The 15,330-nt window shown below is 41.7% G+C and overlaps 1 protein-coding gene across 2 annotated transcripts in view; it reads left to right on the top strand.

The window, feature by feature from the left end:
• MSRB3 (methionine sulfoxide reductase B3) overlaps window positions 1–14,757 on the top strand; it is a 60,374-nt gene extending 45,617 nt beyond the window's left edge. The window contains exons 5-6 of one of the 2 annotated variants that reach the window (XM_009997743.1): window positions 8,639–8,736; window positions 13,829–14,757. In XM_009997743.1, coding sequence (XP_009996045.1) covers window positions 8,639–8,736; window positions 13,829–13,993 — 263 coding nt within the window. In that variant the 3' untranslated portion in view covers window positions 13,994–14,757. The remainder of the gene's footprint in view (window positions 1–8,638; window positions 8,737–13,828) is intronic. The other variant, XM_009997742.1, reaches the window with a different exon arrangement.
• The last annotated feature ends 573 nt before the right edge of the window (window positions 14,758–15,330 follow it).

The raw sequence follows: 15,330 nt of genomic DNA, 5'->3' as shown, positions 1-15,330 counted from the left end.
TCAGAACTGAAGAACTGCCACAAGAGCCTGTTTGTCCAGCTATAATGAGGAGGGTGCTTGTCTGGAAGAGCACTCAGTGCTGGAGGCACTAGAAAGAGGCTCAGCAGAAGGAATGTAACTGCAAAAGGAAGACAGTACAGGCTGATGTGCTGCTTTTTTTTGCCTTCTTTTTGCCCCTTTTTTTTTTTTTTTTTTTTTTTTTAATTCTATCAGAATTCCACCTCGGTAGTTTCAGTGTTACTGTGTAACCGAGTTGTGGCTGTTCAATAAATAAATTGTGGATGTTCATTATTTGAAACACCCCATGACAAATTTTTCAAATATGTACTTCGTCAATAACTGCTGTCCATTTCAGTGCCAGGGTTTAATTTGCTGGTTTTTTTAACTCTCCCTGTGAACACACTGAATTAGGATTCAAATTTTGTCAAGTCACTTCCATCATAAGACCTGGCAGTTCTACTGCTATTCTGATTTACTCATCCTACATGAAAGCTTAACTTCTTTTAGTGAATTTCACAGATAACCCATATATGTATACCAATTGCAAGACATTTTGCAGTATATGCATTTGTTTTACCAACAAGGGTTTTTGAAGGAAAGCAAAAATATTTAATTGAAGTTGAATTCTTTGGACTGAGGTTACTAGGTCAACAGTAAATTTTAAAAGCTATTTGAGACATTCTTGGTGGCATTTTAAAATTATAGCTTAAGGTTACACTGCTTCACACAATTCTGTTTGGTTCCTTTGATGCTGAAGATCTACAGTTGACTTATGTGTAAGATATATTTTTAAAAACATTAGCCATGATTTAAAGTAATGAGACACTGTTCAGATGAGAGGAGAAACCTATCCTTTGGGAGGAAGTGTGTTAGGTTCAGTAGTTTTGTTGAACCTGAACCAAGAAAGAAACCATTAGTAACTCAATCTTTGTAAGAAGGCTTGAGGAAGATCTCAGCTCCTGCCTACCTGTTGATTTTAGCAGCAGCCCAGACATTGGAGATGTCAGGAGTGTTATAGAGGAAGGCTATAAAACAGCCAGCTTGTATATGGCAGTATTTTAGAGCACAGTGAAAGGACTGAGGAAGCAGCTAGGGCAATAGTGGCATTATGATACAGTTATTAACTGCAAAAGACAGCAGGGCCCATGCCTTCATTGCTCAAGAGACATCAGAGGCACTCTTTTTCTGAAAAATTCACATAGCAAATGAAATTGTAGATGTGAAGTTTCAGATCTCTCTTAACAATCGTTTTTAACAAATACAGCCTCTTCCCACTAACAAAGAAATAAATCTAGATTGCATATGTAGTTTCATAATAAGTTGTTTTGATGCTCAGAGGGCTGTAGTGGAAGAAAACAAATACCACCTTTATTTATGGCTTTCACTTTTTTATTTCCCAAGTGAGAAACATAAAGGAAAAAAAGATGACAATTGTCTCATAAAGGCTGCTTTCAAAAGTTCAATTGTTTTGTAAAATTCCCTTCCCACACTGTTCTGTCAGAGTGGTATTTGCCTGCTGCAGTAGCCCAGCTTTGCGTTGGAGATAGGTAGTATGTTAGAGATAAAGCCCTCTCTTTTCCTTCCAAACTTTATCTTAATTTTGTCTTTGTCACCCCCTCCCTGACCTAGCTACTGCTCTGATGCTCTGCATGTTCTGCTGAAAAACAGTATCAGATCATCCTTTTTATTATCTGGATGGTGCTGGAAAGGACTGTTTTCTTTCCAGTGGAATATGTACCTAGTTCAAAGTCGCTTGCTGGTGAACAAGAATGTTTCTATGAGATTCTGTTTCTAGCTTCATCTAAGTAAATTAGATGAACCTCCACAGAAAGTAGTGTTACCTGGTGGTAAAATATTTGTAAGAAAGAATATTTGCTGTGCAGTCATCATCATGGAGATATTATGAAAAATAACCCGGGATGTTAGCCAAAAGAAGCCCGATATCTGCACAGGCATTCTACATAATAGCAATATGTCACTTTGTAGTTCTACATTAAACTTCTTTGTGAGAAGTTACAGCTGTGGATGCCTTCATCTTTCAGATTCTGTTTCAATAAACCTGTGAGAAAGAAAAAAGTGAGGGCCCTTCAGCTTTACAGCAGTTTCAAAGCAGAAGCTTTATTACCTTTTTTTTTTTAATCGTATATGCTTTACGTTTTTACACAGACACAGCTTCTCAGTGAAGATAAATGATGAGACTCTACCTTAAAAAGCCTTTGGGTTTTCATTAATCCGCATTAGGTTAAAAGGGAATCAGAATTCTAAAAATACAGCACATCAGAGAAACAAGGTATTTTTCAGGTCAAGGTCCTCTTTTCCATCTGGTGCTCTTTGGTAGTTCTAACATCTTCCATCTCCCCCTACTTCTCCATCCGTAAATAACTCACTGAAGTAAATGCTTGGAATAATTACAGCAACGAATGATAAAATGCAGGTTCAACTTAATCTCTTTGGGATCTAAAATGAAAAACATAACTGCAGACATCACAGTTATTGAAAAACTGTGGAGGTCTCCAGTCGGCAGGTGTATGAAATGGAAATAATGTCAGAGCATTAGATGTTTTGGGATTGCAATTGTGCCATTCAAAAATAATGTAAAAAGGAATATTACATCAGGAAAGGGGGAAAAATAGCCTATCAGGGCTGATTTTCAAAAGCATTCTGACATTTTGCTTCTGCAAAGAATTAAAGACTTGCATCCATTTATTAGGAAGTTGGAGATACAACTACAACAAAATGTGTGCAAACTTGCAAAGCTGGAAGAAGGTTTGAGGTGCTTCTTAAACTGATCAATTAATCAACCACTGGACTGCTTTCCAAAAGTTTATGGAAACAAAATGTCTTTCTTTTTATTCATGAGGTCAACATTGCCTGAAGAAGGAGTTCTGGAGTAGTCCACAAGATAAGGTGCTTTAGAAAACTCCCTGGGTTAGTGTGAGAGAAACAATCTACTGCTGGGGTTTCTATCTCTACCAGGAATGCACAGAGGGCTGGGCTTTAGGCACAGTTTACCATCGTGGCCTTACTCCGTCATTACAACTACTTTGGTATCTCAGTTTAAGAGGGAGGCAAACTGTTCAGTTTGTTAGTTGTCTGGGACTGCTGTGTGCTGGCTGGCTGTGTTGTCATACCCACCTGTGCCTTAGGTGGCTTGTTAGTTATATGGATTTAACCAGGTATCTGGAACAGGAAGTCTGAAAGTGAGAAAGAAGATTCCTCTTTTGAATGATTTGAAAGCCTGTGCCCAGGACTGCAAAAGCAGCATCCAGCATAGGTTACCAAAGCCAACATTTATCTTCCTCCCAGTACTTCACTGTTGCTGCCTGGGGCAGTACCAGGCTTTCTCTGCTCTAAAGAAAGCATTGTTTGATGAAGAGGCATGAATTCTTGTGTCCTCTTTGCCAAAATAAGGACCATTATGAAAAACAAAAGATTTGGTTTTGGTGAGGGGGTGTGGGCTAAATTTTAGGAATGCTGTGCAGCTTTTAAAAAAATTTTGGGGGATGTCCCAGAATAAGGAAGAATGGGACATGACTCAGGATGTGTGACTCTTAGCAGCTAAGATCCTTTCTATTGCTAATGCACAATGGAGCAGAAAAGATCTGTCAGTAATGTTCAGTTTACACATGTTTTTCAATTAAATACTTGACAGAAACAAGTTTCATTGCTTTATGTAGTGTATTTTAGGTCCAAGAAAGGGTACTTGCTATATATGTGAAAAACTATTAATCTCTTTGGCTGCTTTATTACCATACCAGAAACTGGCCATAAGGACATTGTGGTCTTACTCTCACGTAAAGTGTCATTGGAGTGAACACAAACACAGCAGACTCTTATTTTAAAGCACATATATTGCCAATGTGATGCAAAGTGATTGTGAAAATAAGAATGAGCCCATTAAAAATACCTATAATGTGATAAAAATTGCTGACTGTGTCATACTCTCCAACAAACTGAACTTTACATTCAAGGATAAATGTATTCACAGATTGAGCTGCTGTTCACACACACCAAAAAAGTCATTTGAAGTTGTTCACTCAGCTGGGAGACTCCCCTACCCGCATCTTGTCTCCTGAGATTACCCTTTGCCCCTTTCCTGCAGCAGCTGTTTCTTCCTGGCTGTTGTTTTACTGTCCTTCAAAAGATAGAGGCCCTGCTCCTGCTGCCCATCAACTGAGGTGAGCTAGACCTGACTGAAAGCCATTACCTGGAGAGGCTTGAGTCTTGGCACCAGAATTTGCAAAGGGTGTCCTCCAGTTCTCAGACTCCACAGTCCTGAAGAGTTACTGTTTCTCTCAGCTCAAAAGGAGCAGAAGAGATCCAAAATGCTCTTCTTTTCCCCCCCATTCCTGCAGGAGCGTGTCCTTTCCACATCGCCAGATAGCTTTCAAAGGGAGGCTGAAACTTTAATGCACAGCTAACAGCAGTCTAAAATGTGGACCAAGTTAGGCATTTTGCAGCCTTGCAGCAGGAAGGAGGCAGGTGCTCAGGAGGACAGGAGTGGAGGAGCGGGAGCCAGTGAGACAGCAAAAGCAGCCTGGGGCTTGCAAAGTGGAGGGCACTGCTGGGTCATTCACCACTCACAAAGACAGAAAGATCCACAGGGGTCTGGTTGGCTTTCTACATCACTGGGAGTGATGTGCAGGCCAGCAGGCTGCATCTACAGCTAGTTCCTGGCAGCTTTTGAAGTAAGGAATATGGCCAGAGAAGGCTTAGAAAACTATCAAATGGGTTTTCCACTTCACCTTTGGAGAGAGGAGATGAGAAAGCAGAGGGCAATTGATTTTCCTGGTGAGTTTGGCTCATCAGCTCAATGAGCAGTTCACTTGTCTTCCTTTCAAGGTCAGCAGAATGACAGTGTGTATTAATTCAGAACAGACAGTGTAGCCTTTTCTGCTGCAGAGTTTGCTCAGTTTTCAGTCAACCCTCCTGAAGTTACTGGTTTGTCACATTAGTGCTGGTTCCTGGCCCTCCATGTCACTCAAGAAGAGATAGCTTGACTGAGAGTTAAAAATCCACATTGTGGAGGCACAGTCTGTTTCCTGTTCCCTATCTTGGGGACCATACGTGGCAGTGGTGGAGGCTTTGGAACATGTGTCAAGTGTAGCATGAACTGACAGCGAAACGGAAGTTACTCCAGTTGGGTACAAAGGCTACTTTAGGAGGACCTTGCCTGTTTATATAGGTTTCAGATTACTTCATTTTTTAAAAGAGCATGGAGTTCATCCAAAGCAAGTAATTTTCCTGTGGTGAATGGGAAGAACAATAGGAGAAGTCTGGAGAAAGGAGGATAGATGACCTTTCTTTCATGTCAGAGCTGACATAAACATGTCTCTTCCAAACCCTTCTCACAAGATAATTTTCTCAGCAAGGCACAGATTGCTTCAATCTCTGTGTAAATGAAGCTTCCCTCTTTCTGCTGTTATGGAGGAGGCAGGGTTGTCTTTGAGAATTTCTGCAGTACTGAAGTGTTCCCCCTCCAGAGGCTTTCAAACAATCATGGCTGCTTCAAACAGCTCTCTCTTTGGAACTTCTCTACCATCACGTAAGGGCAAACTGATGTATCTGTTTCGCAAAATTATTATATTTTAAAAAACTAAAAAGGCTTCATTAAATATACTCTGACCAGCTCAATGCAAGGCCTCAGTTTTCATCAGAGGCCAAGCTAAGAAGACAACAAATGGTGTTAGGAAAAAGCCACCTATTAGGAAACATCAATTTTTCTGTCAACAGGGTAACCTCTTTTGCAAAACTTGTCGTATGTTAATTCCTTTTTGTTTGTGAAGGTATTTGTTTGGCAGGGATATTTTGCATGAGGGGAAGAATTGATAAATTAGTTTTTTATGGTTGTCATTGCTACACTGTTTTGAGTTCCTGTCTTGTGGGATGTTTTCCCTATTCAGAGATCATGATCCTCAGTCTGTCTGCTGTCTGTAACTCTTCCTTTTGCAATACTCTTTTTGGGAAAAAAATACGTACTTCTGCAGTGAGTTCTGAGGTGAAAATCCTTGCAATGGTAGAAGGCACCTTGGGAGTGTAGGACTTGGGACTTGCAATGTCTTCAGGTTGCAGGCTTAGGAATGATATTAATGGATGTTCCCAAAATGAAGAAAAATGGATTTCTGAGCCTTTCTTTATTAAAAATGTGTGCCTGTTGTGCTTGCATCCTAATATGTGTTCTTCCTTATTTCATGGTTTAAGATATAATTGAAGACATGTGTATTCTTTTCCAGTTTACACACTTCATTTATCCACTTTCAGAAAACTGAAAATCATAGAATCATAGAAAGTCTTGGGTTGGAAGGGACCTCTAAAGGTCATCTAGTCCAACCCCCCTACAACAAGCAGGGACATCTCACACTAGAACAGATTGCTCTGACCAGCATCAGGCCTGACCTTGAATGTCTCCAGGGATGGGGCCTCCACCACCTCCCTGGGCAGCCTGTTCTAGTGATCCACCATCCTTATAGTAAAGCACTTTTTCTTAATGTCTGACTTAAATCTACCGTCCCTAGCTTAAAATCATTACCCCTTGTCCTGTCATTACTAGATTTAACTCCATTGGACACAAGTCTTTGGACCTGGATGTCCAACCAGTTTTTTATCCAGCAAAGTGTGTGCACATCCAAGCCACAAGCAGCCAGCTTCTCTAGGAGAGTGCTGTGGGTAACCTTGCCAAAGGCATTGCTAAAGTCAAGGTAGACAACATCCACAGGCCTTCCCTCATCCAATAAGCAGGTCACTCTGTCATAGAAGGAGATGAGCTTAGTCAGACAGGACCTGCCCTTCATGAACCCCTGCTGACTGAGCCTGATCACCTGGTTGTTCTGCATGCACCACACCGTGGGACTCAGGATGATCTGATCCATCAGCTTCCCTGGTACTGAAGTCAGAATAACAGGCCTGTAATTTCCTGGATCATCCTTCCATCCTTTCTTATATATGGGGATAACAAGGGCTGATTTCCAGTCTGCTGGTACCCCCCAGCCAGCCGGGACTGCTGTTAAATGATAGAAAGTGGCTTGGTGAGCACCCCTGCCAGCTCTTTCAGCACTCTTGGGTGCATCCCATCTGGCTACATAGATTTGTGCACGTCTGCATGGTGTAGCAGGTCATTGACCATCTCCTCCTGGGGATCGTTTTGCTCCTGATCCCTGTTGCCTAGCTTAGGGAGTTGGATTCCCTCAACACAACTGGTCCTGTTACTGAAGACTGAGGCAAAGAAGTAATTAAGCACCTCAGCCTTTTCCTCATAGTTCATCACCATGTTTCCTCCTGCATCTAATAGGGGGTGCAGAGTCTTCCTGGTCTTTCTTTTGCTGTTAATATATTTTAATATAGAAGAAATCTTACTCACTTTTCTTATGGAAAGCTGTATACATCCTTTATTCATCTGCAGGCACAGCTGCTGCTGTGTTCTTAATAGCTTATTACAAGTAATTTTAAGAAACAATCAGTAATAAATGCTGAACAGGTATTAGAAAAAATAAGGAAGTTCTGTATGTATGGACATCTCTGTAATATACAGAGAGCAAGAGCTGCCAGTACATGTTCTATTTGACAGGAGACTGAATGAGGACAGATAGCTGGTAGGATTTCAGATGGGTGGAGGAAGATGTCAACATGACCTTAAAGCCTTTCAAATTCTTACCTGGGGACCCAACTTCTGGAAATGGAGCATATGATGACAGGTTTTTGAGGGGTGGCTGAAAAGTTACAGCTGCGTAGTGGGTATCTGCTGGGACACTAACTAGACCTGCAGTGTTTCTTACCTGTGTTGTGGAGAGAGGGAGACTTGGCATGGAACAGTTAAAAATGGAAGATCATTATTTAGCTTGTAAGTGGCCACTACTGGTAGATCAGGTATATAGCACATCATCATCTGGTGTCAGGTCATGCTGCTCAGTGCTCAGCTAGCAGCTGTTTTGAAAATACATGTTAGTGAGTGCAGGTGTTTTGTCCTGGATGCAAACCATATGCAGACCATCTACTGGTGTCTAATAGAGGCATAATTATGAGTCCACCTGTCCATGGCTGATCTGAAGCACTCATGACTGTTTTGAAATTAGACTCAGTAGTAGTCATATAACTACCATGAATGTGTGATGGGTCGGTGTCTGAGCACCTCCTTCAGGGTGTGACTGTGCCTTGGTGAAGGCAAAGGTTAAGGCAGATTTTGGGGCTCTAAATTGCAACTTACCAACTCTTTCTTAAAGTACCTTTATACAGCAAAAACAAAAAACCCCTTGTGTTCCATAAAGTCTTGCTGTTTGTCTTCAGGCTGGAATTTGTGGTTTTTTAAACTGATGGTGAAGCTGAATCTGACTTACCTGAGCCACCACCTTTGTGCCTGAGCTAAACTGCTACCACTGCTTGGCACAGAGTACAGAAATCTCTGCTGAGATAGAAGATGGGCAGCTAGTGGCAGTTTAGTCCTTACTTTTAAGCAAATTTGTATTTAGGGAGGAAATTTTCTGAAGTGCCTACATGATTTAGGATCCAAAATCCACATTTCAGTTATTTCCAGAATCTGGAGTGAAATAAACATTTTTCAAAGTGTGATTCTGTCTTGCTTTTTACAATGCCATCTGCCACAAAGATGCCCTCTTTTCTTACCTATCTTGTTCCTCTTTTCCAGGTTGGCCTTCTTTCTATGATGTGATCAGTCCTGATGCAATTGCTTTCAACGATGATTTCTCCTATGGGATGCATCGGATTGAAATATCCTGCAGTCAGGTTAGTTTATAGTGTATACAGAACATTCCAAAGGCAAAAGCTGCAAAAATCATTACAGTGTGCTGTACTTTCCCTAAGATATGCAAAACTTTCAGGTCCATTAAATAGTAATTATTGTGAGAGAGCACAATGGGTCATAGGTATAACAGCTGGGTGAAACAAGCTAAAGGCACAAAGGGCTTGTTGGAATGCATCTTGTTGTCTTGTGTGAGGTTTAATGGAGGAGATGTAAATGGTTGGATTTGCTGCTGAGTCTCTAATTGTCTTCTGAAGAGGGACCCTTCAAAGTTGCTCCCTGAGCCTGAGCCTGATTGACTGACTCCAACCGTGAGCAGTTGAGGGGGAAGTTGAAAGCAGTGGAGCAACTGTCTCTGTGCTGATTCCATCACTGTGCATTATTGTGCAGCCATGCTAACTCATTCCCAACAGTCATTCCAAGCACAGTCCTGAAGGCTGCCTCAAACAATGCCATCTGCCATAATAATGAAGCCAGTAGTAATTCAAAACATGCCCAAATTTTCCGTTATCTGCCTTGTTCTGCTTTCTCTGATCCTTTGTGCTGCCCTCCTCTCTGTGAAGGGAACAGTATAATAATTTCCTAGCAAAGGCAAAAGCTGCTGCATTGGCGTTCAACAGATGCACCCAGCAGCTTGTGGTCCTCCAGCTCCACATGCTGAAAATCCTTCCGAGAGAAGCAGCAGCTTCATTTGGACAATGCTAATTTTCTCTTCTCTTTCCAAATAGTATTGGTGGAGGGATAACTGATTTAATCCCTGATGATTTGAGTCCTTACTAGTCAGTCAATCCTCATATATAAATTCTCAGAGTGAGTTAAAAAGCTTCTCAAAAAGAGGCAGGATTGTCTTCATGGAGAATCCATTAACTTCAGTCTGGATAGAGGTTTTGGCCCAGCATGTTAATGGCCAAATCAGTGTGTCTGCTGGTATGTTATGTGTACTACATAATTCTGTAGCTTTCACATTGATTATATACTTCAAAAGATCCATTTAACACTTTTTGGGAGCATCTGTTTCTCTAAATTCCCTAGTGAGGCAACAATGGGACTGCAGACTGGGAATCTCATGCTCCACCACTGATTATGGCATAATAAAAAATATAACTCGCTCTCCTCAGCTCTGCTTACTAAGCCTGAATAGTGCTAAAATCAGCATACTGCCAACCTGCTGAGCCTGTATCTGCTGACACCCTTCAAGAGATGGCCAGAGCTCCTGGTTTCACCTGAGAGAAACCTAAGGCAGCCTGTGGTCAGACCAAGGAATCTGGGAATGGCATTTACCTCTTGCCAAGCAAAATAACGTTAGCAGATCTGAGACCAGCAGTGTTAGCAGCAGTCACACACAGACACCATAAAATTAAAGGAAAACAAAAAACTGAATTTAAAGCATTTTAAAAAAATAAAAACTACCAAGGTTGCTATATAATCCATTGGTAACTTCCTACCAGCTACTTACTGCAACGTCTTGGGGCAGTAACCCCAGACATGATCAAATCACACAGGAGAAGAGCTTGAGGAGTGGTAAGCATCTTCACAGCCACCCCTCAGCACAGTTAATACTGCCAGATTGTGTATCCATAACAAAACCATTTCCTCCCCTCCTTAGAGCCCTAAGAATGTGAATCACACATGCAGCTGCAAAAAAAAATGCAGTTTTACTGCAGCCTGGAAAGCTGTGGGGTTGACATGGCAGGTCTTGGTAGAACTGGAGGGAAATAACCCCTTGCACAGCCAAAACCTTAGTAATCTTTTGCAGGTGAGAAAGTAGTTGATTTTTGTTTAAAAGTCCTTCCACCTGTCTGAGAGAATAGAAAACCTCTCTTTTCATGTCCTCCATTATAGAAAGCAAACACTGGGGAAAAGTTGCTGTAATCCTAACCAAAGACATCCATGGGATTAGCCTAGAAATAACTTCTACGGTTTTTTTTAAACACATCACCCTGGATGTGTTTAAAAGGTCAATGATTGGTGACAGGTAGAAGTTTAATTACAAATGCATTTGAGGAATACTGTAAAACTGGTTGCATCTCTCTCTTTTTTTTTTTTTTTCTTCTCTTTCCTTCTTACGAATCCTTTCCCCTGAGGTCTCCCTAGCTATTATTTGTATCTGTACAAATCCATACAATTATGTTTTCACACAAGGACTGCTTAGACATTGATAGTTCAGACTGGGTTACAGCAGCTGATTGCAAGCTGCTTTCCATATCTCCCAGTGGCATATTAGAACCAGGAAGCTTGGGAGATCCAAGCATTCTGACAGCAACACCCCCCCCCCCCCCCCTTCCTCTTTTTTCCCCCCCCCCCTTTCCTGCTCCCCAACACATACTGCAAAAGCTTTAACCATTTCACCATCCCAGTGCATTCTGCCCAGCATGTGCAAGGCTGCAACAGATGATTGTTCTTTCTGGGGAAGCTTTGCAGACATCTATATACATCCTAGAAAAATGGTCAGCACCTATCGTGTGTGTGGAGGACAGTAAAATCAATTCATCCTTTGTACTCTCAGCTGAGGGCTAGGTTTCTTATACTGTGCTAAAAAGGATTGAGTTATGTTGCTTTTCAGGGCAGATGAGTTATAGAGAGAATTGCCACATAAATTTTTGGTGTGGGATAATCTCAAAAGGTAACAAATTTTGCAGTAATCCAATCCTGGTGTGATTCTGCCATCACAAAAAGGTGTAATGAGGCTATCTGGGACTCTCACACAGCTTCTCAGATTCTGTGAGGAAAATTTTTTTGATAGATTGTCATCCATATGTGAGTGTATTACTCCAGGAGACTGTTTTCTCTCTATGGTTTCTCTTGTTCTGTTTCTATCCAGTGGAGAGGGAATGATTTATATTTGGTTAAATGTTAATGTGGAAAAGATCTATTTAACACTTCTAGCCAGAAGGTTTTGAAGCATTCTTAGTTGAGAATAGATGATTTAATTAGGATGCTGAGCATTTAGAAAAATACTCTCTCTGGGACACTTCAAATTTTTTGGATTTATTAATTTTGTTCTCAAGGCATGGAAAAGCTTTGTGATCAGGTGAAATGGCTCGTTGTGAGAGACCCCGCTCTGAGAAAAAGCTCCGTTTTTCTGCCCAAACTGCCTAAAAAAGGCTTTTGATCTAAAGGAAAATGAAACAATAGAAGCAGAGGAGAATGGAGGAAAGGGTGGCAAGAAGCAAACTGTCAGAAACAAGACTTAAAGCTTTGTCTTCTGTAGTTCCCGTGAAACTTTCCTGTGCCTTTTCCTCATTTGCCATGTTTTGTCTTCCTTCCTTACAAAGCCAAGCAGCTGCTCCTTTACCTAAAGTCATCCATGCTTTTTCCCATTGCTTCCAGGAGCTTTTCTTGCTGATGCCATAGGCTGGAAGCACCCTTGTTTGTTACTGAGTCCTTGCTGGACTGCCGTGGCTGTTGCAGTGACACTTCTCCAGGAGCAGGGAGACCGCCGTGGGGTTTGGCTACATGGGTGGGACAGCCAGGTGGGACCAGTGAGGCTTCACATGCCTGCCTGGCCTCCTCTTGGAGTCACTGAGGCTTATTTTTTCAGCAAACAAGGAGAGTTTCTGTCACTCCTAGCTGGCATGAGAGCCTTCCCCAGCCTTTCAGTCTGTTGAGAGAGTTTAGCCTGAAGCCCAAGACATTACCTGCTTCTGCAAACACCCTTCCTAGTGCTTTGGTGGATTAAAAGCCATAACAGCAGGAGAGCATTAGCAACACATTAACTGCAGGGTAGAGGTTTGCTGTCACTTAACTCATTCACAGTTAAGAATAATCAGTATTGCCTTTATGTATTTGGGATACAATGAATTCATTAAATGTTAAGAATAATCTGCAGTCTTTAATTTTTGCTGTCTGACTGTGAGCCCAGGAGCAGCTCTGTGATCTCAGTTACATCATTCTGGCTCTCACAGAGGTCAGCTATTGACTTGAAAGGCCAAGGCTCTTCGGTAAAGCAGCATGACTTTCCTGTTCAAGATAAATATTTCTCCAGTGCAAGGTTTTATTTTTTTATTTCTCATGGCATGCTGTACAAATGAGCGTGTGGAATTTAAGTGACTAGTTACAAGAAGTTCTTATTATCCAGGTAAGTTGCCAGCCACCATGTGCAGTGATAGTAATCATAATTTTTGAATAAGCATCAACTGGATCACCTGCTTCAAAATATGTTCTGTAAAGCACAGAACTTTTGCCTTTCTTACAGACAGGAGAAGGGGTAGAGTTCACCCTGAATACCAGTGTAAGCATGACTGAGTCTGTATGAGACTGACTCATACAGAACAAAACCATTGAGACCATCTGTAGTTTCATATTTCTTACAAAAAGCAAATTCAACATATTTCCTATTTATAATTACTCCCAGCTAAACATTATTCATTCAGAAATATTTTACGTATCTTCACTACAGGTCTTTTGCAGTCACCTGTCCCTATCTCCTATACACTACAGAAAGTATTATGAGATGAGTAGTGGAAGAGCTCCATCCCCAGGGGATGGGAAAGGGGCAGAGGGGCACCCAGAAAAACCCTGGTGCTCAGAAGGCTGCTAGGCTGTGGAGAGAAAGGAAGATAGTATGAGACCATACTCTAAAGAATATCTTCACTACTTTAAGTTGTTGCCAGCATCACCAAGGGGATAAGTGTTTTATTACTGAGAGGTGTTGTAGGTGGGTGCAGGCTGAGGAGGACCCAGAGCTCAGGCTGCCTCTTTCTTACACAGCTGTCCTTACAGTGGTAAGTGAAACGTGGGCAGTGCTGCCCTCACCACTGTGTTTTCAGCTGAGCTCCTGCCATGAGATCATTACAGAGATAAGACAGCTTCTCAGAAACCGTGGCCCAACCAAACTTATGCAGTGGGAAATATCCAGGAAATTTGGGCTGGAAGTCTTAGGCACCTGTGGTATCTCAGAAGATTATCTTCCTGGATCACTCTAGCAAATAAATGTAGGTTGTAAATCCCTTGAAAGGGCGTTGCAGGCACCAATGTTCTTCCTTGGAAGTGGCTGCAGGTGGTTGCTTAACACGGCGGGGATGCCATCAAGCTGCACAGAGAGACACAGTGATACTCTGTTGTGTTTTATTTCAGTGTGGTGCTCACCTGGGGCATATTTTTGATGATGGACCCCGTCCAACTGGCAAACGGTACTGCACAAACTCTGCTTCGTTATCTTTCAAGCCAGCAGAGAAGAACAATACCGGAGAAGGCAGCGGTAGTGCTGGTCCTGCCCAAACAGGCAAAGCTGAGCTGTAGGATGAAGCAAAGCCTGCAGAAAACTGTGCTGATCCCACACAGCTTACAAGGAATGTTTTCTGAGTTGTCTGCTTTCTTATATCCTACGAATGTTTAAATATATGAAAGCATTTTGCACCATCCTACTTCTTCCTCACCTTTATGGAACTCAGGCCTTGCCTGCCAGTGCATTTACTATGTAATTGGATTGAGAAATGTGTTGACTGACTCCACATGTTTTCTTTCCCTTTCTTTTCTTTGAGATTGCTCTGGGGAATCCTTAACTTGAGAGGGTTTGGTATCATTATTAGTTTCTTCGTAGTGCTGTGTTACTCTACGTTTGAACACTACTCCTTTTTGTGTGGGAGATGGAACTTGTGTTTATCTCCAGTCTGTAGGAAAGTTCCGGGGATAAGAAAATCCTGAATTCCTAGCACATCTCTGCTTTGTTCTGACTTGCAAGGCATGCAACCTGTGGTCATACGTATTCAGCCACCTCCCAGCATCGGCCGCACCCTGCAAAAACTTGTAGTTATGGATGTTCCTTCCCAGCTGAGAGAGATGAGTGAGGTGTAAAGCCCATTCTTTGGCTAATTTACTGCCAAAATTTCAAGGGTGTGGTTCAAAGGATGTAAACATTGTCTCAGCATCTATTTTTCTCCTTTGTTTGGTATTTAAATAAAGGTTTTAACCAGTAAGGCTCACTTTTGCAGGCTACTAATGAGGCTTTGCCTTTTCATGAGGCCTGTTCAGCCACTGTAACTCAAATCTGAACTAAAGTTGAAATCTGCAGGGGGTAATTATATGGACAAGTGCAGAGATAAACTTAGGAAGTGAAGTAGATGAGGGATGACACTAGGCTCTTTATCTTGTCGGTTGCTACAAGGATTCAGAAACACGACGGTTTCTGTTAGAAGGGAGTTTAGGAATGAATGCAGCGGAAAGAGGGAGACCCTCCTGAAGTATCCAATTTTAAAGATTAGCTGGTCTGAATGCATAGTGTCTGCAAGGCCACAACCTTTAATTTGTGCAATTGAGGTGTAGGACGTGAGGGAGGAGGGTGGTTTAAGAAATTAATTTGAAAAAAGCCTGTCAAAACTGCAGAAATGTTCATGTAGCAAAATTTTTCTGTCCTGTAAGATGTTTTTCACAGCTGCTTTTAGGTTTTCTTGAATAAGAGTTTCTCGGGAATTGTGCGTAAGACTTTTACGCTATACTATACAGTATTTGCTAACACCACTTTGCCTTTAAGCGTCGAGAGTTAATGAATATAGTATTTACTTTTTCTTAGCAAACTTTGCAAATAATGTATTTGGATCCAGTTTTATTTCTAGTAAGAGCAAAGCAGCTGCTGATTT

The sequence above is a fragment of the Chaetura pelagica genome, unplaced genomic scaffold, assembly GCF_000747805.2.
Source record: "Chaetura pelagica isolate M959 unplaced genomic scaffold, ChaPel_1.0 scaffold314, whole genome shotgun sequence".
In the NCBI taxonomy this organism is placed as follows: Eukaryota; Metazoa; Chordata; class Aves; order Apodiformes; family Apodidae; genus Chaetura; species Chaetura pelagica.
The sequence above is the reverse complement of the archived record's forward strand: the minus strand, read 5'-3'. Positions and strand labels throughout refer to the sequence as shown.